A 21646-nucleotide genomic window follows, 5' to 3' on the forward strand; every position below is an offset into this window, starting at 1 on the left:
GCTTAGCTCCATCTCCTCTGTAACACCCTCCCTGACTGACCATATCATTTGGCATTTTATTTTTCTTAAACTGTTTGTGGACACTGTGTTCTCCACCGCCCCACCCAGGACTAAACCTCCTTAGGGTGAAGGCCCATATGATATTCCCCAATTTGTCTTAAAGGGTCTCATACACCTTTCACGAACATTTATTGTGTGACTAGTTGCCACCAGCCGAACCGAAAATGGTCAGAAATCTGCTTGCCGGGCTCAAGTAATCTTAGAATAAACAGAGAAGAGAAACATCCAGGTATAGTCCTTTTAAGATAAAAACTTTATTTTACAATTATATAAAGCAGCTTTACATTAAGCACAAACAATCCATTTACTTTGTATAGAAACAAAATACCTTTCCATCTGCAAAAAATCAAGTTTTGCTGTATATAAAACTAACATGTGCACATTGTGCTTAAACTGCAAAGTCTGTACAGCTTTACAAAGGACTACCCTTCAGAAGGGCATCCAGTAAACACTTTATTGCATATTTAACATATGGTCTATAACCCACATGTACAATGGAGAAACAAGAAAAACAATCACAAGGAGGATGAAAATAGCAGCTTTCAGTGAAACTTTTGCACACCTATAAAGAAAAAGGACTGCCACATCGGAAGAGTTGTGCTTGTGTGTCATTTCTTGTATTTGCTCACGTACACTGGATGGTTTTTGGATGAAGCCTTTATGTACAGTAACTCTGAAAGGGTCAAACTTGACCTTTATCTGGAAACTTTTGGCTGGTTTTATAACTGAAGTGGCAATAGATTTAATTAAACATCAAAGCTAACTCAAGATAAGTATAAACAACTAATACCCATAATCTTGGAACAAGGAAAAATTTAAAGAATTAAAAAAAAAACAAACAGCAAAATACCTTCCCCATTTTCTCTAATCTCAGACTAAACATTTTGCATGATTTAAAACCCTAGAAAACTCCATGTGTGTTTCGGAACAAAAACGACGGATGGTCTTGGGCAGTGTTTCCCCACATATGTCCCTCAGATCATTTGCCTCAGAATTACCTGAATGCGTATTTTAAAAATTCAGACTACCATGCTTCACTGGCAGATTTACTGGATATCTGGAATCTGTATTTCAGTAAGCTCCCAGGTGATTCTGAGGCATTCTAAAGTTTGAGAACTACTGGTTTGTATTGCCAGGGATGCTACAGGTTCAACTCACCCTCTTTGAAAATCCTGGGATCACAGGAAAAATCGAGTTGGTGTTGCAACATGGAAGGCAGTATGAGACCAACAGCAAAGAAATTGCAATGCCATTTCTAGATCAAAATGTCTTTCTATTTTCAGTGAGAAAATACAGCCACATTGTTAAGGCACTGGGATTTGTCACAGAAGCAGTACCACACTGTTTTCACTGATCCCCTCAATCTGAAGTAGCAGTATGCAAACAGAAGGCAGAAGTCTGGACTGCTCTAAATAATAACAAATACAATGGCATAAAAAGGATTTCCAGACTGGAGGAAGTTTATTTTTGAGCAGTGAAAATAAAATAAAAAAAGGAGTCTAGATATTCTTATTGAGACATCTAATGTATGAAGACTACAAAGGTCAACAGCTAGGGAGAACTGTTGTGGCAAAATTGACGTGTGGTTGTTTCAACTGGGAGTTTCAACTTACTTTTCCATGGCCAGTTTCCATGGGCTTCCCTGGTGGCTCAGATGGTAAAGACTCTGCCTGCAATGTAGGAGACCCAGGTTCGGTCCCTGGGTTGGGAAGTTCCCCTGGAGCCAGGGAATGGCTCCTCACTCTAGTGTTCTCGCCTCGAGAATTCCATGGACAGAGAAGCCTGGTGGGCTACAGTCTATGAGGTCACAAAGAGTTGGACACGACTTAGTGACTAACAGTTTCATGTCAGTTGTAGGTCTTCGTTCCGGCTGCTGATACAACATATATGTTGCACAAAGGCATGTACGCATTTTGCCATTTCTGAGTGGTGTTGGTAGGCTGAGTCCAGGCAAGATACAGTGGGCAGGCAGGTGCCCACCTCGCTCTTGATGTGCATTTCATATAGGTCACACACACACTGCACTGCGTGTGTCAGACTCAGTCCTCTGAAAGTACCAGATCTCGTATTTCCAATCTGTATAAGTTATTGTATTGATTTAATGTATTGTCATACACTAAAACTGAGACAGCAAAATCAACCTCCCTCAGTTCTGACCTACTGCCTAAGTCCTAGAGCAGACACTGCCCAGGGTGTGAGGGCTATGATGCCTATTTATGTGAGGTATGTGGGATATAAAACCAAAATAACGGTCTGATTACACATGTACAGCTAATATAGAGCTGAAATAATTTAAAATTAAAAACTGCAAAGAAAAAACACCAGAAAAGTTTGGAAAGCTTACACAAAAACTATGTATTTTGTGTATATCAATAGTTTGGAAAGCTGTAGACCAAGAATGATCTAAGTAGGAAAAAAATCTGCTACAATCCTTATAATATCTGACCTAATATTTTTCCTTAAAGGGGAAAAGAATCTAGAAAAGGCAGTGGTAGTGGGCTTATTAAAGTTACTACCTCCTCATCAAATCTAGGTTTATAGTAAAATTTCCCAAATGTCCCCAAAATGTCCCCCCAAAATAGACAAAACTCTCAAGTGTAGTCTGAAATGAAATACAAAATTTGAGATAGTGGCAAAAAGAAACCACCACAATGGGGGTACAGGAGGGGTATACTGATTATCAAATCTTTACTGATTGTAGATCGTTTCATAAAACAGATAACACTTTTGTTCTGTTTCATAATTTCTTGTGCAGTCAACAAGTTTCATTTTAGTTGTGCTTACATTATATAACTGTGAAGCCTGAACACTGGTTGTGTTTTTAATTTACACACTTCAAGCAAACCATAAATTCAAAATATTCTCCATATATAACAACTTGAACAAATACAACAAATGCTCATCCACCCCTAAGAAATTAATTTATAGAAAAGAAAGATCATTTTTAAAGTTGCACACAGTCCACTATTCAGGCTACAAGTACATATTTACTGTATTTTAGCACATTATTTTTTAAAGTCTGCTTTCAACATAAACATAAATAACCACATTTTAAAAGAGCCCCATACTAAGTTTTCAGACAAGTGCTGGACAGCTGGCCATCAAGAGCTACTTACCATTGTCTTTCCCAAATCGAGAGAACTGGACTACCTGTGGAACTGAACAGGGTGATAAGCGAGGCCAAGTTAAATATCTTCATTCAGCCCACTGACTAAACACTTTTCTGCTGTAAATGCCATCGACATTCTAAACACTAAACCCATGGAATGCAATTATCTCAGAAGACTGGTTTTAAGGATCATTTATCACTTTGATGTAATTCACAAAAACCTAGTATACAACCTTTTAAAATGTGCCTATGCTCTGCTGACATAGAGCCTCTAGTTTCTGTGTACAGCAGAGGCTGACGTAGGATTTTGGTTCTGAGCTCTAGTTGTGCTTTGCCCGGCTGCCTTTAAGGTAGCTCTTCCACCTCTTGACAAATTCTTTGAAGATTGGGGACTCATCAATGGTGCTAAGCAGCTGCAGTTGATTGATGTGGGTGGTGTGATAGTCCCAGCGGGCCAGGTTGGGGGCAATGCCAAGCATGAAGTGCCGGAGGTCGTAGATGGTTCCTGAGCCAGTGTCGTATAAGGGGAGCATGGCTTTAAGGGATTCCATGCCACGCTCATACAAGGACCTCGCTTCTTTCCCGAGTTTTTCCCCTGCAGTTTCTTTTAAGTCATACAGCCCAATTAAAGAATACATAAAGCCATTTAAAACAAAAGAGCTAGGTGTAGTTGGATATTCTTCATACCAGTCATGTTTATTCATAAACACAGCCTTGACTCCATGCTGCTCTGACAGAAACTTGTAAGGGGCTGTTGCCCTTAAAGCTGAATTGAGGAATATATGGTCTTTTGTTAAGAGATAGGCCCTGACTAATGTAGAAATGGCTTGCCCTTGGGCCATGGCGGAGTACCACCCTGGCTCTAAAGACTTGAAGCCTTCCCCTAACTTACGGGTCACCATAATCGGCCAGCCACCTTTCTCATCCTGGTTCCTCACCAGCCAGTCACTGGCAGCGAAGAAGGCAGCCATGTGGGCTGTGGTAGAGATGGTAATGTTGTCAAGGAAGCCCTTCCCTTTCGCAATCAACCTAACCACCTTCTTGGGCATTATTCTTGTTGGCTTGACAGCTTTTGTGTTGGAAAGACCCACTCCTTTCCTGAGGTCAGTGACCAGGTCCCGGGTAACCGTGCTCCATGATGTTCTGGGCCCGATGCCATAGTATATGTCTCTTTCTTTAAAAGCAATTAGCTGGGTATTTGAGACATAATGTACAGTGAAGAGCTGATTCTTTTCTGTCGTCTCCAGAACCACAGACACACTTCCATTTGTTAAGAACTTGAGGTCAAATGAAATAATAAAATCTTTTGTGTTCCCCAGTTGCAAGGATACACCTTCACTGGTTTCTGTAGGGGAAAAAATATACCAAAAAATACTGGTTAGAATAGAAGGTCTCTCTCTGTGTTTAAAAGTTACTTGCAATTCATCCTTGATAATCACTGACCATACAAAATTAATACATCAATATTTTATATGTTGGATTAGTATTTTTTTAATTTTTATTTTTACTAAGTTAACCATAAACAAATGGCAGAATTGTTGAGTCCACGATGGCTTGTGAGCATCAGACCAAAGCTCTTTTACCTTTTGGCCTGTCTAGTTTACATTAGCAGGGTTAATGGCCTTAGCAGAAATACTGTGGTCAAACTGCCTTTTCTAGATCAAAACTGGTTGATCAATAATCAATGACTGTCTAATATACCTATTATACAAAAAGAAAAAAAAATAGCCAAAAGCTGGTTCAACACATAGTATTACAAGAAAGAGGCTAGAAGAGAAGAATGGTTAGATATGAATTGATGGATCAGACAATTATGGAAGTTGTATGGAGAATGAGAACATCTTAGACTTAAACATCAAATGATGTTTTGAGTGACTTTTTGAAAACCAATTTCAAAAAAAATTTTTTTTTGGCTATGCTGTATGCTTGTGGGATCGTAGTTCCCCCATCAGCAACTGAACCCAGCCCCTCACAGTAGAAGCATGGAGTCCTAAACACTGGACTGCCAGGGAATTCCCCCCAAATTTTTTATTTAATTAATATTTGGTAAGTATTTACTGTGTTCTAAGTGCTTTACACATTAATTCATTTAGCCATTATAACAATTACAAGAGTAGTGCCATTATTATTACTCTTTATGGATGATGAACAGAGACAGAAAAGTTAAGTATCTTGCCTAAGGTACAAAAAGTTGAACCCAGGTTGCTTAGTCTGGCTCTATAAAGTACATGCTCTTAATCACCCATCGTTGTTGCAGATGATAGGTTTGTTTTCAGATATTCACTGGAATTGTAAATAAAACTTCTGGAAATAAGCAATGGGCTCCTATAGTCAACAAAGTGAGGAATACTGGGGGAGACGGAGGGGAAAGCATAGGCTTTGGAGTTAAACAAACATAGTTTGAATTATTAACTCCACCACTTACTAGCTTTGAGATGTTCAACAAGATACATCTTTGAGCCTTGGTTTCTTCATGTGTTAAGTAGAGATAATATTACTTTGCAAGGAAACTGTGAGGATTAAAAAGAAAAAGGATAGTGGCTTGGAACATAGTAAAAAACGATGATGATAATTCTGAAGCCAAAGGGTTCAGAGACTGAAAAAATAGTAAGAGCTGTTCTATTTGGCAAATAGTCAAACAGGAAATTTCTCTTGCATATCTATAGTATGAAGACAGCTGACACTCGGAAAGTTGACTTCTACGAATAAAAGAAACTGAGCATATTAAAACCAAACAGTAGCAGCAGCAGGAAGAAGAAATCGAACAACAAAATGTTTCTTCTTCCTGTTGCTGCTACTGTTTGCTTATAATATGCTCAGTTTCTTTTACTGTTCTAAATAGAACAGAATTCAAGGGATGGTTCTAAAAAGCTTCTCAGCCCTTGAGGAGATCAAGATGAGGGCTGCTGTTTTCCACCCTAATCCAGACTACACTATTCATCAGTGTAAAAATAAGACCTCTAGATGCACCCAAAATCAAAAGTCCTTTTCAGTCTAAGCATTTCCTGCTACAAGCCATAAGCTAAATATTCTTAAACATCTCCATGTACTTTCTCACCCAGCCAAGCTTGTTGTTTTACAATAGGCAAAGATGCTCTGTGTACTAGAATATCACAGAATGCTACAGGATAAAAGAAGTTTTAGTCACAGAATACAAAACTAAAGGTCACTCATTATTTGCACTGCGTTAAACACTCATAAATCCATTACTTAAGGCCATCTAGAAGGAGTAGATTTGTATTGTGGCTTTCAAGGTCTGTGAATTACACAGCCATCAATAAAGGGCAAGGAGAGAATACAGAAAAGGTCTTTTAACCTTTTCTCTCTTTTTATTTACCAACTGGCAAGGCTGGTGCGAGGAAGGATGAGTTCTGCTCTTGACAACATTTCTCCACAGAAAACTAAGCCTGAGGTGCTAACTAAAATTATTCCATTGTCTTTTTAACTAATGAACTCATTAATTCTCATGGATATTGATTAGTGGAGAGAAATACATTACATCCCAATTAATGAGACTGTCTTAGTAAAAGGGGAAATGTTGCATAAAGTTAATTTGATTTTATAAAAGATTTTATTAATGAAATGGCTTTATATGAAGTTTGAAACAATCTAGCACATTAACAAAATTCCACATAGGAAGCAGGCCCGGTTGGTGATGCTATATTAACTTGAAAAAATAAAAAGCTACTGGTAAAAAATAGGCAAAGGAAAGGATGGCTCTCCCTAGAAAGAAAAATTTCTACTTTAATGCAAAATAGTTTGAAAATTAAAGGATGAATACTATGCTTAAATATTAAACTGAGGAACTTCATTCCTGTGGGATATAGATCTCTGGAAGGAGAAAGCCCTCATGCAGTAACCTGGTTCTTGTGGCCTGGCTCTTCACACAGTAAATATTCCTTATATAACCTTGAACTTTTTAGCTGATCCTTTTTTAGATTTCATTTGGGTGACACTATTTGTGTCTTTATATATGTAATATCAAGGCATCTACTAATGTGATTTTTACAACCATAAAAACCATTTTAAGGGAGTATCAGGTGCCATAAATCAACATAAAATTAGCAAACACACATAAAGCAGGACTTACCTGGAGCAATGAACTGTTTAACATTGGTGAATCTTGACTTATCAGCCACACTAGCCATAAAGCAGCCCTTGGGCACAGTCCAGTCATTGGGCTTGCTGTTTTTATCCCTGTCTTCTGCTGTTTCATATACCTCTATATGAGGGGGTTTTTCAGTTAGATTCTTGCTGTAGTGACTTAACCCATACTGTGCAATCTGGATTGGGTAGAAATAGCCTTGAGGTCCCCACTGTGTAGATAAAGGTACACCTATAAAATAGAAAAACAAAATAAATAACTATCTCCAGACATTCATAATCCTATTCTGAATACCACTTCTCACTGTTTTACTTCACAGGGTTATCCAGTAACTTTAAAGCTTCCTTATTACACTGTTTTCATAATTACTAAAAATAGTACCAAATTAACCAGAAATGAAAACCAAAATTAAATGTTTATTCATTCTCACTCATTATTTGTTGACAGATGACAATGCATTGTTGTAAATTATCTTTTAAGGACTGATTTTTAATGAGTGCTACTCTTGCTCATAGCTATAGATGTCATTTTTCATAATTCTATTTCATCATTCAAGTTCTATACAATTTAAACACATATATTGATAGTTAACAATTACCTGTTTTATTCTAGAGTATTAAACCTGAAATTTTCTTAACATCTGTACTTAACAGTCAAGTTAATTATCTTTCCCTCCAATGTCAAGATTTGGTCTAGCAACTATATCATCAGATGGTTAAAGTATTTGCTTAAGAAGCCAGCTATGATAGGCAACTTAAAGTATAAACAATTTGCAATTCTTTCTCATATCCCTCATGTCAAAATGTAATTCCTAAGAATAACGAGTACTTTTTTTTTAAAAAATGAATTATGGTTGTATATTTAACCATGGATTTTTTAAAAAAATACATTTATTTTTATTTATTTGGCTGTCCAAGGTCTTAGCTGCAGCATGTGGAATCTAGTTCCCCTACCAGGGATTGAACCCAGGCCCCCTGCATTGGGAGTACAGAGTCTTAACCACTGGACCACAAAGGAAGTCCCTTAACCATAGATTTTTGATAAATTCATTAATGGATTACCTCTTGTAAAGTTCTAAGTAAAACTTTCAAATGTTTGGTATGAGTATTTACTTTAGTAATTGCTTACATGGGAAATACAGTAATACCACTGTACAGAACATTTTATTATTGCATCACGGTGTACGTGTTGAGAGATAACTCCTATTTGGAGTCCTAAATTACGTTAACAAGCAACAGATGGGTACAGCAGAAACCAGGAACTTATAAAACCATATGCGTTTTGGTGTCGTTTCAAAATAGTTTAAGGAATTGGGTTTAAGAAACTAGGCTGCAGTTAAGCTTTTTAACTTCAATATTCTTTCTCCAAGGGTAGATTTCTTTTTTCAAAAGATTTTCACTGAGTAAAAGGAAGGTTTATACTATCTTATTATGTGGGTAATAACTATGATAATGTGCAATTGGCCTAAGAAGTGATAGACCGATCAATGGAACAGAACAGTAGGCCAGAAACATACTCTAGTTTTAAAATATTTTAGTATAATGATAAAGATTGTATCATTGATCAGCAGGGGAAAGAAGATTCAGTAAATGTTAGGGGGGAAAACATCTAAAATTAGACCTTGGCTTTGTACCATTTGCCAAAATATAAATCAGCTTAGAGGGACTAAAATATTAAATGTAAAAATACAAAGCCATAAAACTATTAGAGAAAATAAAGATTAATTGCAATTTTCTAAGCATAAAAGTAGTAATTTTTAAAAAATTTCTTAGTAAATAGAACTAAAAATTTCTAAAACTAACAAACCATAAGTAAAATGAAAAGACAGTCAAATTAAAGAAAATATCTTTAACAAATGTGACAAGACGCTACTACCCTTGCTATATATATATAAAAGGTCTCACAATATATTTTTCCAAAAAACAACACTAGTCACAATGAAAAGAGAGGGGAAAGAAAATCAAGGCCATTCTATAGCAGTTAAAAGGATATGAAAAAGATACCTGACCTCACTAATTGCTACAGAATGCAAATTATGAGATCCCTTTGTAAGTGACAGATTAAAAAACAATGTTTCATGATGGCAGGAGTGAGATTATTCCATACATTTTTACAGAATGTCCTGATTATGAGTATTAGTGCTTAAAATGTTCAATAAATATTCAATAACAAGAGGAAATAATCCTGTTGGGAAAAAAATACAAAATCTACTACAGAGCATGACTCTAAACTGTTTAAAAAAATGTATATATACAACAACAACAAAAAGGTTGGGAAAAACATCAAAATATTAACAGTGGTTATCGATGATTTTCACTTTTTCTTTAGCACCTAAGGCACCTAGTAAGCTTACACATTTTTAAAAAGCTACTGGGGGAAAAAGGTTTGGCAATGGATAACTTTCAAGTTTCTAACAAACTATTACCCTCTTGAACACTGCACAATAAATATCATTACAACTATGTTAAAACATATACCTAGGTATAAAGACCTTCTGAGAATATACAAAAATGGTAATCATTATCTTGAGTGGTAAGAATCTATATGAATTTGACCCCTTCCTTCTACCAAACATTCTGTAAAGATATTACAAAAATTAAAATATTAAGATATGAAAATTACTTTTTATAACAAAATCAGGAAAATGAAATAAAACTCAAACCAAGCAATCTTAAAATACATTATGTTCTTTCCTTTGATTAAATTATATACTTTAAAGTCAAATTCAGTTTGGCTTTCTGATCAATTCTAGGTTTGAAATATAAATTCCAAAACATCCATAAGGAACCCTCAGTGCTCCAAATTTTAAAGACAAGGAAAGACAATATAGACAGCAGACTGTAGGAGTTCCAATACAGGTTCAGAGAAAATGGTACTATGTATTATCTTGTTCTGAGAACTTTAACCCTTCAACCAGAGATGATACCTGGCTAATCTGATAACAAGATGGCACTGGTACATTGATGGGTTCGCTGGATGGTCTGTCTCCCTTTCCCATCTCCTCTCATAGGATAATAACTGTATATTTTAATGCAAAATTTCTGGAGATGCTGCCTTGACTTTGATAATTTTAGTTTCCAGGGCAGGTTAATGGCATAATCCTATTTAATCAGGTATGATCTTATTGGAGCCCTTAAATCACCATCTAGAAGGCTGTCCAAGGTTTAGGTTTAACCTGTTCCTCCATGCTAAGTCGGAGTGGTGATAGGTCTCTTGATAATAAGCTGTGTAAGTACTTGCTATGTAATTAACACTTACAGTCACTTATTTCTCAACACAATCTGGATAGGAAAATGCAGTGGAGTAGACGGATACCAACCTTCAACCCCACTTATGCACTTGACTCTGTCTCGGACTTCCACATTGTAGCCTTCAAAGGACATAAACACACCATCAGGGTGATAAGGGGCTCTCTGTGCATAGACTTTGGAATAGCTATGAGAGAATTCAAACCGATCATAGCCATCATACTGAACCACCTTTCCGTAAACGTCAAAATATTTCTCTACCCAGGTGAATGGAAGAAAGACTTCATTCCCCTCTCGTCTCCCTTTAATTGTGTGTTCATCATTTATGAGGCAGTCAATTTCTTCATATTTGAGCCCTAACACCTTGCCTCCCCCATTATTATTGAAGCCCCCAACAACAGGGGGCGCTTTCTGCTGTTCCTGAGGGAAGGCCTCCTCAGACTGCTTGGCCACGTGGTTCACATAGTTGTCGCTCTCAGACGCTGCCGCTTTTTTTTCTAAGGCATCCACTCTGAAGCCATTACTCAAGTGCCGTGGAACCTGGATCGCTTTGTCATTGGAACACTTATTCCACAAAAGTACTGTGACCAAAGTGAAGAGTGCGCAGATGATAATCAGAGTCTTATAGTTGACCCGAGCTGCCAAGCAACGCATATTCAGACCATACCTATGGAGGCAAGAAGAAAAATTCACACAAAGATGTACTACTGACATTTCACAGGATAAGGCTTACTTTTTTATACTGAACCAGGGCAGTTTTATTAACTGCATGTAATCTGATCACACTTAAAATTACTAACTCAAACTTTTCAGCAGAGACAAAGAAAAGGAAGAGATGCTTCCCCCTCTTAAGATGCTCAGTTAGCACGATCCTCTAAAGCAAAGATTCCCAAACTTTTTCTGTTTGTGCCTCCAAGCCCCTATGTCAAAACAAATACCTTCCATTTATGAAATAGGTGGCTCTAACAACTTAATACATGCTTTTGTCCTAACAACTGAGTAGCTGTTTGAAAAAATATAACAGGTCTTGTCAAGGTAAACACTGACATCCATGGTGCCAAATCCAACAATGCTCATTCTGTGTTACCTCTCAGGAGCATAAAATAGTAAATGGCTCTTTCCTTTCTGAAACACTTTATTTCCTGACTTCCAGGGCACCATTCTTTCTTGGTTCTCCTTATACCCTACTAGATGCTCCTCCTAGTCATCTTCGATCATTCCTTCTCATCTCTCTGAATCTTAATGTTGAAATGTCTTAGGGTCCAAGTCCTCAGACCTCTTCTTTATCTCTATTCACTCCCAGGTGATCTCACTCATGAATCACATGGTGTTACATACAATTTATATGCTGACTTTCCCCCAACTTCTATCTCCAGGCCAGATCTTTCTTCAGAACTGCAGGCATACATGTGTATGTGCCAATCTAAGTAACTGACATCTTTATTTGGAAGTCAAATGGATTTCTGAAACATAACATTCAACATTTATTCCCTAAGCTTTCCCCTCAACCTTTTGTTTTACTGGTCAGACCAGAAATACTGAGTCCTTTCTTGTTCACCCCAAACCCAGCCAGTCAGGAAATCCTGTTGGCCCCACCTTTAAATTATATCCAGATTCTAATCATTCTCACCACCTCCACTGTTAACACCATACCAGAGCCACCGCCACCTTCACTTAGAATACTGCAGTGACGGGGGCTTCCCAGCTGCTGCAGGGGTTAAGAACCCACCTGCCAATGCAGGAGACACAGGTTTGATCCCTGGGTCAGGAAGATCCCCTGGAGTAAGAAATGGCAACCCACTCCAGTATTCTTGCCTGGAAAACTCCATGGACAGCAGAGCCTGGAAAACTACAGTCCATGGGGTCACAGAGAGTTGGACACAGCCAAGTGACTGAGCACACTGTAATGATGTCTAAACTGCTCTCCCTACTTTTTACCCTTGATCTACTATTCGACCCCAAAGTCTACTCTCGACATAGCACTCAGAACGATGCATTTAAATATAAGCCAGATCATGTCGTTCCAGTCACGATGGGAGAAGAAAATGATGCTGTCGCCCCTACCGGCCTTGTGGTATACCAACCAGTTGTGACTGTATATAGTAGTCCTGGCTTGCTTGTTGCTGGGGTCATTGGGAAATATGGAAAACTATAGGTTAGTTGTATGTGCAACATATCGAATATCTCAGTACACTGAAAGTAAAGAGACTAGGCTTATTGCTATTTGCTACAGTAGCTCTGATTTATTTCATGGTGTAAATCCACAACTACTCATTTTATGGTTGTCATCCTTCTTTCCCCCTTTCCTCTCAATAAACCCTTCTGGCAGCAATGAGATTTTTTAAAAAAATCAAACTGTTAAAAGAAAAGGTTTAATGAAAAACTGCATAATGATTTTCTGTTTTTCAGGAAAGCTGATGATGAATGTGTAATTCACTCATTTCTTTTAATTCCAAGAGGACGTAAACCCTGAGCCCTTGCATATCTGAAAGCAACTTTATTCTGCTCTCACCTCTGATTAATAGTTTGGCAGGATATAGAATCCTTGGGCTACATATGATTTTCTTTCTAAATGCTGAAGGCAATATTTTACTTTCTTAAAGCATTACCAGCTACTGATGAGAGGTTTGATTTCAGTCTGATACATGTCATTTTGTGCATAACTTCCCTCTGGATCTTGTGTTTACCCTAGGAATTCTTCAGTTTTACAAGAATGTGTTACAGTATGATATTTAATTCACTATTTCAGCACGTGGTGTACTCTTTCAATCTGAAACCTTGTGTTCTCTTATTCTTATTCAACAGATGTAGTATCCTTTTGTAACTCTGAGTATGTTAGAGTTCTGTTCTTGTAAGTTTCTCTCCGATATGTCTATTTTCTTTAGTGGAATTTTCCTGGTTATTTTAGTCTCTTTCACAGTATTAGCTTTCCTGACACGCTTGTGATCTTTGGTTACTCATTCATCTTTAGGCTTGAATGACTCATTAGCCAACACAGATTTTCTCTGTTATTGTGAAGATGGTCTGATTTCTAGCTAGACTTCTCTCCAGGGAGGAGCTCTGTGTGGGCTAGGTACAGGCTGAGCGGTACTGTTCCTTTAGGGTGTGTGGGTGGGGACCCAGCAGGCCCTCTAGATGCCAGAATGAAGATGACTTTTTATTTTGTTCTGGGGACATAACTTCTACTCTAGAAGTCTTAGCTTTTCCCAATTTCTCTAAAGAAAGCCTGGCAAGACGTGGGTTCGATCCCTGGGTTGGGAAGATCTCCCAGAGGAGGGTATGGCAATGCATTCCAGTATTCTTGCCTGGAGAATCTCACGGACAGAGGACTCTGGTGGGCTATGGTCCACAGGGTCACAAAGAGTAGGACATGACAAGCAACTTAGCATGTATACACGCCAGCTATCTGTAGTTCAAGTGCAGGGATGAGAGAGGTAAGGAGGAGGGTAGAGCTGTGCCTTCTAGTACTCAAAAAGAAATCCAGAAATACGTTCAATTATCATTCTGTGGTAATCTTCCCATTTCTTGTTATTGACTTCATTTCTTATTTCTATATATTTTATTTCAGTGGGGCAACAGGAGGAAAGGGAGGCAAAGATATGGGCTTGATCCAACTTGGAAATCATACACAGATTGTAAGAGCCGGAATCCAATAATATATTTTATCATCTGCATTTACTATGAGAAAACATGTTGAATGCAAAAAAAAGTGTGGAACAAGAAAATCTTCGTAAGTCATGTATTTATAAATTGAGGATTTCCTTATATAGCAGCATGGGCAAACTGATAATAATAAGTGATGTTTCATAAAAAAAAAGAGCCCTCCATTAAAAACATTTATGTGGCAACTTTTGAATTATCTGTCAGCTATATCTAACATTTAGACCAGTTTAAACAGAAATATAAAGCTTTTGTTCTTCTTTGAGATGCACCCTTCCTCAACGACCCAAAAGACCTGCTTATGGAACTAGCAGACTACCATTATGATGAGGCATATGATGGAAAAATAAAGAAAAACTCATTAAAAACTTTCAATAACCTTTACATCCAGATTTTTAAGCAATCAGGAAAAAAAATAAAAACAATCAAGGCTTCTCAGAGAAATCATTCTGAAAGGTCCCCCTTCCCCATTAAGTCAAAGTTGTGAGAATTATGACTGACATTGACTGAAATGGTGAATCAATAAAAATCCACGAGTCTATAATAACATTCAGAAAAGGAGAAAGCCAGAAAAGATACTTATGTCATTTTGTGATAAAAATATGTAACTAAGTGAAAGAATTTATTTATCTAGTCTTTGCAGGAGAACAAACCAATAGTCCCAGATGATAAAAAATTCTAATTTACAGAAAACATGTGGTTAATAATGTGGAAGAAAAAAATGAAAATCAGAAAATTAGCATATGTGATTCCTCATGCAATTATTAATTTAGGCAAGTATTATATCCAGGCATATGTTTGATAGGGACTTAATGATTCATACTGTGTGCAAAGTAACACCAAGTACATTATTTCCCAGTCACAAGGAGAAAAAGGTGAAACTCTACAATGAAGGGATCAGTTATCACCCTAAATCAGTAGTCAAATTCAGTCACATTAATGATGACCCATCCAGATATTGTGCCTCTTGATAAGTTAAAATAAAAAAATACATAGCCTATTGCATATCCCAGACAAAAATGTTTAACTTGGATCTCTTAGGCCCTACGATTTAACTTTGAGTTAACAGAAAATACAAGGGACAGAGGAACAAGTTAAATGCAGATGCAACCAATACATCTAGAAAATGAAACACCCTGCAGGAGAATTGGCTCCATCCCCTCAATAAATTAATGATATGAAAAGAAAAAGGAAATTGGGTTAGATTTTTAAAAAAATAGACTTAAGGACTGTAACAACCAGATGTGAAACTCGGTCTGAAGCTGGGAAATTTGACTATGGCCTTGATAAGAAGAAAAGATGGAAGGATATATGGAGGTTAACACTGAAATAATGAGGTTAAAAAATAGCACATATAGTATGATTTTCTAATTTTCCATGAATATATTTACTGTTTTTTAAAACCATATAATAGAAAATTAAGAAGGTCAAAGTCACTTTTGTTAAAATATTAAATGTAAATTTTGAGTTAAAATATTTTGTTTTCAAAACAGACACTGAAATTTTTTGGAGGGGAGGATGGAGAGAAAGAAAACTCTGAGTATTGACATGCAGTGCTAACTACCAAATAGGCTTATCTAACTGCTACTGCTGCTGCTAAGTCACTTCAGTTGTGTCCGACTCTGTGCAACCCCATAGACGGCAGCCCAACAGGCTCCTCTGTCCCTGGGATTCTCCAGGCAAGAACACTGGAGTGGGTTGCCATTTCCTTCTCTAATGCATGAAAGTGAAAAGTGAAAGTGAAGTCGCTCAGTCGTGTCCGACTCTTAGCGACCCCATGGACTGCAGCCTACCAGGCTCCTCTGCCCATGGGATTCTCCAGGCAAGAGTACTGGAGTGGGGTGCCATTGCCTTCTCCTTTAGGCTTATCTAAAGGTAAGTGCAATAATTTTATTATGTTTCTCAGATTATAGAAAACTTTTACATTTTGAAAAGTAGACTGCATTGACATTTTGCTAAGTATAAGTGATAGTAACTTTAAAAGCTAAAACCAGGGTTTTCTGCTGAGTAGTGATAAGCTTCCTACTCATTTTAAAGCCTTCCCTACATCCACGAATTAGATTAACCTTTCAAGTTAAAGGGGGAAAAAGTAAATAAATAAATTAAAAAACCACGAAAGCTTATGTACTGCTGACCTTAAATATTTCATTAGAGACATAATACAATAAAATTTAGTTTAGCAACTTTAGAGATCTAAAATAGGAAATAACATTCAGTAAACATCAAAAAGAAACTGTAGTAACTTATTTGCTGAAACCGTTAAAAATTAAGTAAAGCAAAATATAACTTAGCTTTCCTTTGGGAGAGCAAACAGTTCTTTTCCAAAATGATTTGCAATTCAAAGAAATTTTCCTGATACTTTACTTTTCAAATTCATTTTCCTAACTGAATATTTCAAGTAACCATTAGAGTAATTTAGTAAACATGAAAACTGCATATCACCATGAGTTTTTAAACTGTGAAGGTCATATTTCAGTTAAGAACAACCTTTAAATAAATTTGTAAAGGAGTTCAGTGATAGAAATTATTGGCTTTTTCTTTCCTCTGAATAATGTAGACCAAAGCTTGCCTGCCCATTATTTTCTCTTATTTATTTACATATCTAACAACTGATATTCTTGTAATCCTTTGGGCTTCCCTGGTGGCTCAGTGAAGAATCTGCCTGCAATGCAGGAGATCCAGGTTCGATCCCTGGGTCAGGAAGATTCCCTGCAGAAGGAAATGGCAACCCACTCCAGTATTCTTGCCTGGAGAATTCTATGGACCAATGAACCTGGCGGGCTACAGTCCATAGGGTCACAAAAGAGTCGGACACAACTGACTGACTAACACTTTCAACACTTTGAATCCTTTGGTACCAAGTAAACAGAAGGAACAGCAGTTGCTCAATAGATGATCAAACTGGTTCAATCAGTACCTATTCAGCAGCTAATGCGGCAGGTAAGGCACAATTCCTGTCCCTAAAGGCCAGGTTGGTGGGAAACATAGGCATAAACACAATAATGCAACAACACACCAGCTGTAAAAAAGCAAAGTTATATAGAATATGCTATGAAACACTAACATTCTAAGTATGAAGGAAGTGAGTACACTGGCAGTCCAGCATGCTCGGAATCAGGTGTTTCCCCAGATATCCACCTGGCTTGCTCCCTTACTTCTTCAGGTAAGACCTGAAGAAGTATCTCTCTACTTTATTAGAGAGACTTTCTGACCACCTTATCCTAAGTAGGAGTTCTCACCCCACCTTCTCTAGGTTCTTGATTTTTCTTCATAGAATTTATCATTACTTGATATTTTTGTTGCTGTTGTTGTTCAGTCACTAAGTCATGTCTGACTCTTCACAACCCCATAGACTGCAGCATGCCAGGCTCCCCTGTCCTTCACTATATCCTAGAGTTGTTCAGATTCATATCCACTGAACTGGTGATGCTATCCAACCATCTCATCCTCTGTCACCCCCTTCTATTCCTGCCCTAAATCTTTGCCAGCATCAGGGTCTTTTCAAATGAGTCAGATCTTTGCATCAGGTGGCCAAAGTATTGGAGCTTTTCAATGAATATTTAGGGTGGATTTTCTTTAGGACTGACTGGTTTGATCTCCTTGAAGTCCAAGGGACTCTCAGAGTCTTCTCCAACACCACAGTTGAAAAGCATCAATTATTTGGCACTCAGCTTTCTTTATGGTCCAACTCTCATATCATACATGACTACTGGAAAAACCATAGCTTTGACTAGACAAACCTTTGTTAGCAAAGCAACGTCTCTGCTTTTTAATATGCTGTCTAGGTTTACCATAACTTTTCTTCCAAGGAGCAAGCGTTTTTTTAATTTCATGGCTACAGTCACCATCTGCAGTGACATTGGAGCCTGAGAAAATTAAGTCTCTCAGTTTCCATGGGAGAAGGCAATGGCACCCCACTCCAGTACTCTTGCCTGGAAAATCCCATGGATGGAGGAGCCTGGTAGGCTGCAGTCCATGGGGTCGCTAAGAGTCGGGCACGACTGAGCAACTTCACTTTCACTTTTCACTTTCATGCATTGGAGAAGGAAATGGCAACCCACTCCAGTGTTCTTGCCTGGAGAATCTCAGGGACGGCGGAGCCTGCTGGGCTGCCGTCTATGGGGTCGCACAGAGTCGGACACGACTGAACTGACTTAGCAGCAGCAGCAGCAGTTTCCATGGGAAACTGTTTCCCCATCTATTTGCCATGAAGTGAGTGACTGGATGCCATGATCTTAGGTTTTTGAATGTTGAGTTTTAATCCAGCTTTTTCACTCTCCTCTTTTACTTTTATCAACAGGTTCTTTAGTTCCTTTTCACTTTCTGTCATAAGGGTGGTGTCATCTGCATATCTGAGGTTATTGATATTCCTCCCAGCAGTCTTCATGTATATATAGCAATCAGAATCTAAAACACTTCCTTTACCCCGCAAAAGTCCCTCATGCCCCTTTATAGTCATTCCCTTTCTGCCACTACTGCTGTTTTATCCCTAAAATTTTTCTTTTTCCAGGATGTCATATAAATGAAATCATATTAAGTGGCCTTTTGTGTCTGGCTTCTTGCTCTTAGCAAAATGCTTTTAAGGTTCATCCATGTGATATCAGGCATCAGTTTATTGCCGAGTTGTATTCCATTGTATAGATGAACCACAGTTATTTACCCAGTCACTAGTTGATAGGCATTTAGTTTATTTCCAGTTTGGGATTATTATGAATAAACTGCTATAAACATTCATGTTTATAACCTGTTTAGTTTTAGAATATTTGGGTTAATATGGCATTATCTTGAGTACCTGGCATTCTGTTGAGTGACTAATTGATGGATTCCTTAGTCTTCAGATCAGATCAGTCGCTCAGTCATGTCCGACTCTTTGTGACCCCATGAATCGCAGCACGCCAGGCCTCCCTGTCCATCACCAACTCCCGGAGTTCACTCAGACTCATGTCCATCGAGTCAGTGATGCCATCCAGCCACCTCATCCTCTGTCATCCCCTTCTCCTCTTGCCCCCAATCCCTCCCAGCATCAGAGTTTTTTCCAATGAGTCAACTCTTCACATGAGGTGGCCAAAGTACTGCAGTTTCAGCTTTAGCATCATTCCTTCCAAAGAAATCCCAGGGCTGATCTCCTTCAGAATGGACTGGTTGGATCTCCTTGCAGTCCAAGGGACTCTCAAGAGTCTTCTCCAACACCACAGTTCAAAAGCATCAATTCTTTGGCAGTCAGCCTTCTTCAGTAATCTAAAATATGAACCCTCTATTAGAAATTAGAGATGAAGAAACTTGTTGACTGTTTTCAATGATAATTTGGAGGGTACCTACTATATGACATTTTGGACATACTTTTTTTAATTTAATTTATCATGCTGTAGTAGTAAAAAGATAAATAATACATAGTGGAGTATATAGAAAATGTATAATGGCAACCACTGGACTAAGAATTTAGAAATTGAGTTCTAGTCATTTAATCTGGTTTTAATTTCCAACTCTATCTTTTATTAGACTTCAGACACATTGTGACTTTGAACAAATTAGTAACATTCTCTGCATGAAGGAAGATGGAAGTAATATTTCTACATTTTTAAGTATATTCATATCTCATTTAGTCCTAAAGACCACCCTATGAGGTACCTATGAGCTAAATAGTACTAGTCCTATTTTACTGGTGAGTGTTAACCAAGATTCACAGAAGTGAAGCAATGGGCAATGGTTGAGTCAACAACTGACTCCATATCAGCTTTTTCTAGAAAATTGAGATAATACTCTTAAGTGTGATTCCATTAATAAGACTCAAAACTGCTTGTCTCTTGCTTCCTCCCCCATCCCCCACCTTTAAATTGAAGTATAGTTGATTTACAGTGTTGTATTTCTGGTGTACAGCATGGTGATTCAGTTATATATATGTGTATATTATTTTTCTTTATGGTTTATTACAGGATACTGAATATAGTTACCTGTGCTACACAGTTGTTGTTTAGTCACTAAATTGTGTCTGACTCTTGCAATCCCATGGGCTGCAGCCCACCAGGCTCCTCTGTCCATAGAATTTCCCAGGCAAGAATACTGGAGTGGGTTGCCATTTCTTCTCCAGAGGATCTTCCCAACCCAGGGATTGAATCCAAATCTCCTGCACTGGCAGGCAAATTCTTTACCACTAAGCCATCAGGGAAGCCCTGTGCTACACAGTAGGGCTTTGTTATTTGTGCATGACTCCTTCCCTTTTTATTTATAAAAGTCCCTCTTTCCTTGTCTCCTGTCTACCTATTCTGCTATCTCTTAAGAGAAATCTAAAACATGGGGGCTAACCTTACCATGTTTATTTTTTAATTGCAAAAGATTATACACTGGCAAAGGGCTGGAACATTTATTTATCTTTTTATCATAAACATTAGAAAAACACTAAGTTGCCTAGCAAATATTTGATCGAATTCCACAGTATAGTCTCACAACCTGACATTCTCTCAACCATTTTTTCCAATGTGATTCTTACTGCATTGCTTCGTTCAGTGGCTCAAAACTGCATTCTACTACTTCTGTGTCACAGTCCACCCAATAATTACTCACATTTGAAAATCAGCTTGCTTGCTAATTTCTTCCACATACAGCTTCTTCTTCATGGCCAAGACTCTATCTTTCTGCCTTATGGTTGTTCAAAATTACTATAAGTAAGCAAGTTGATGAATTTTTCCCCTTCTGACATTTGTTTTGCAGGATTACACCAAACTTGATAAAAACTTATTATCTGTGACTCTATTCTGTAGAACTTCTTAGGATAGTTCTACCGATTTGTTCTGTAAAGTCGTTCTGTGAATGAACCATGCAGAGTAAACACATCATTAGGTTTTCTTTCTCTTGGCTTTCCTAATGAGGGTAGAAATCTTATACAGCTGGAGAAGCCTGGTATTCCTTTCTGAACTGATTTATTTTCTCAGCATATGCTTCATTTGACACTTGCTTAGAAGATGCAGAGAGCTTTTTTAGTTAAGTACTGTACAGTATTTCAAACGATATTATAGCTACACTATAGCTGTTGAGCTTTTCCAGATACAAAGCTGCTCTTTGCTCTTTAAAAAACATTCCTATCCTAGTTCTTTAAATTACTGCTTTCAGAATTCTTTATATTACTGCTAGAGAGAATTAAGCTGAGTACATTTAGAAGCTCTTTTCAGAAACAAATTTTGGTTTCAGAAGCTGCTGCATAAAGCCAGCAGTTTAAAATGTCTGCACAAACCAAGGGCAACTAATTCTGCTCTTATCTAGTTGGTGAGAAAATAAATAGTGATTTGGAGTCAGATAATATACTGTTGTGGTCTGATATAAAGAACCTATGCTTAGAAGCCAGATAAATCTAGGTTTAAATCCCATTATGTGCTTGCTGACAGTTTTTCTTCTGCAGAGTTAAAAACTACTGTTTTTAACTACTGCTAGTGGTAACAAGAACTTCTTCATAGAGTTTGATTTCAGTAA

At 37.7% G+C, this 21646-nt stretch overlaps 1 protein-coding gene and 1 non-coding gene across 4 annotated transcripts in view; both read right to left on the bottom strand.

The window, feature by feature from the left end:
* Positions 1 to 295: 295 nt before the first annotated feature.
* Positions 296 to 21646, bottom strand: part of GLCE (glucuronic acid epimerase) — a 108257-nt gene continuing 86906 nt past the window's right edge. Inside the window, exons 1-4 of one of the 3 annotated variants that reach the window (XM_025296242.3) lie at positions 18975 to 19097; positions 10594 to 11189; positions 7260 to 7505; positions 296 to 4514 (exon numbers count right to left, since the gene is read on the bottom strand). In XM_025296242.3, coding sequence (XP_025152027.2) covers positions 3490 to 4514; positions 7260 to 7505; positions 10594 to 11176 — 1854 coding nt within the window. In that variant the 5' untranslated portion in view covers positions 11177 to 11189; positions 18975 to 19097 and the 3' untranslated portion in view covers positions 296 to 3489. Of the gene's footprint in view, positions 4515 to 7259; positions 7506 to 10593; positions 11190 to 18974; positions 19098 to 21646 lie in introns of those variants that run through there. The other 2 variants (XM_025296241.3, XM_025296243.3) reach the window with 2 other exon arrangements.
* On the bottom strand, positions 8219 to 8291 carry TRNAG-CCC. The gene has a single exon. It is a non-coding gene; the product is annotated as a tRNA-Gly (tRNA).

This window comes from Bubalus bubalis, chromosome 11 (assembly GCF_019923935.1).
Source record: "Bubalus bubalis isolate 160015118507 breed Murrah chromosome 11, NDDB_SH_1, whole genome shotgun sequence".
Taxonomy (NCBI): domain Eukaryota; kingdom Metazoa; phylum Chordata; class Mammalia; order Artiodactyla; family Bovidae; genus Bubalus; species Bubalus bubalis.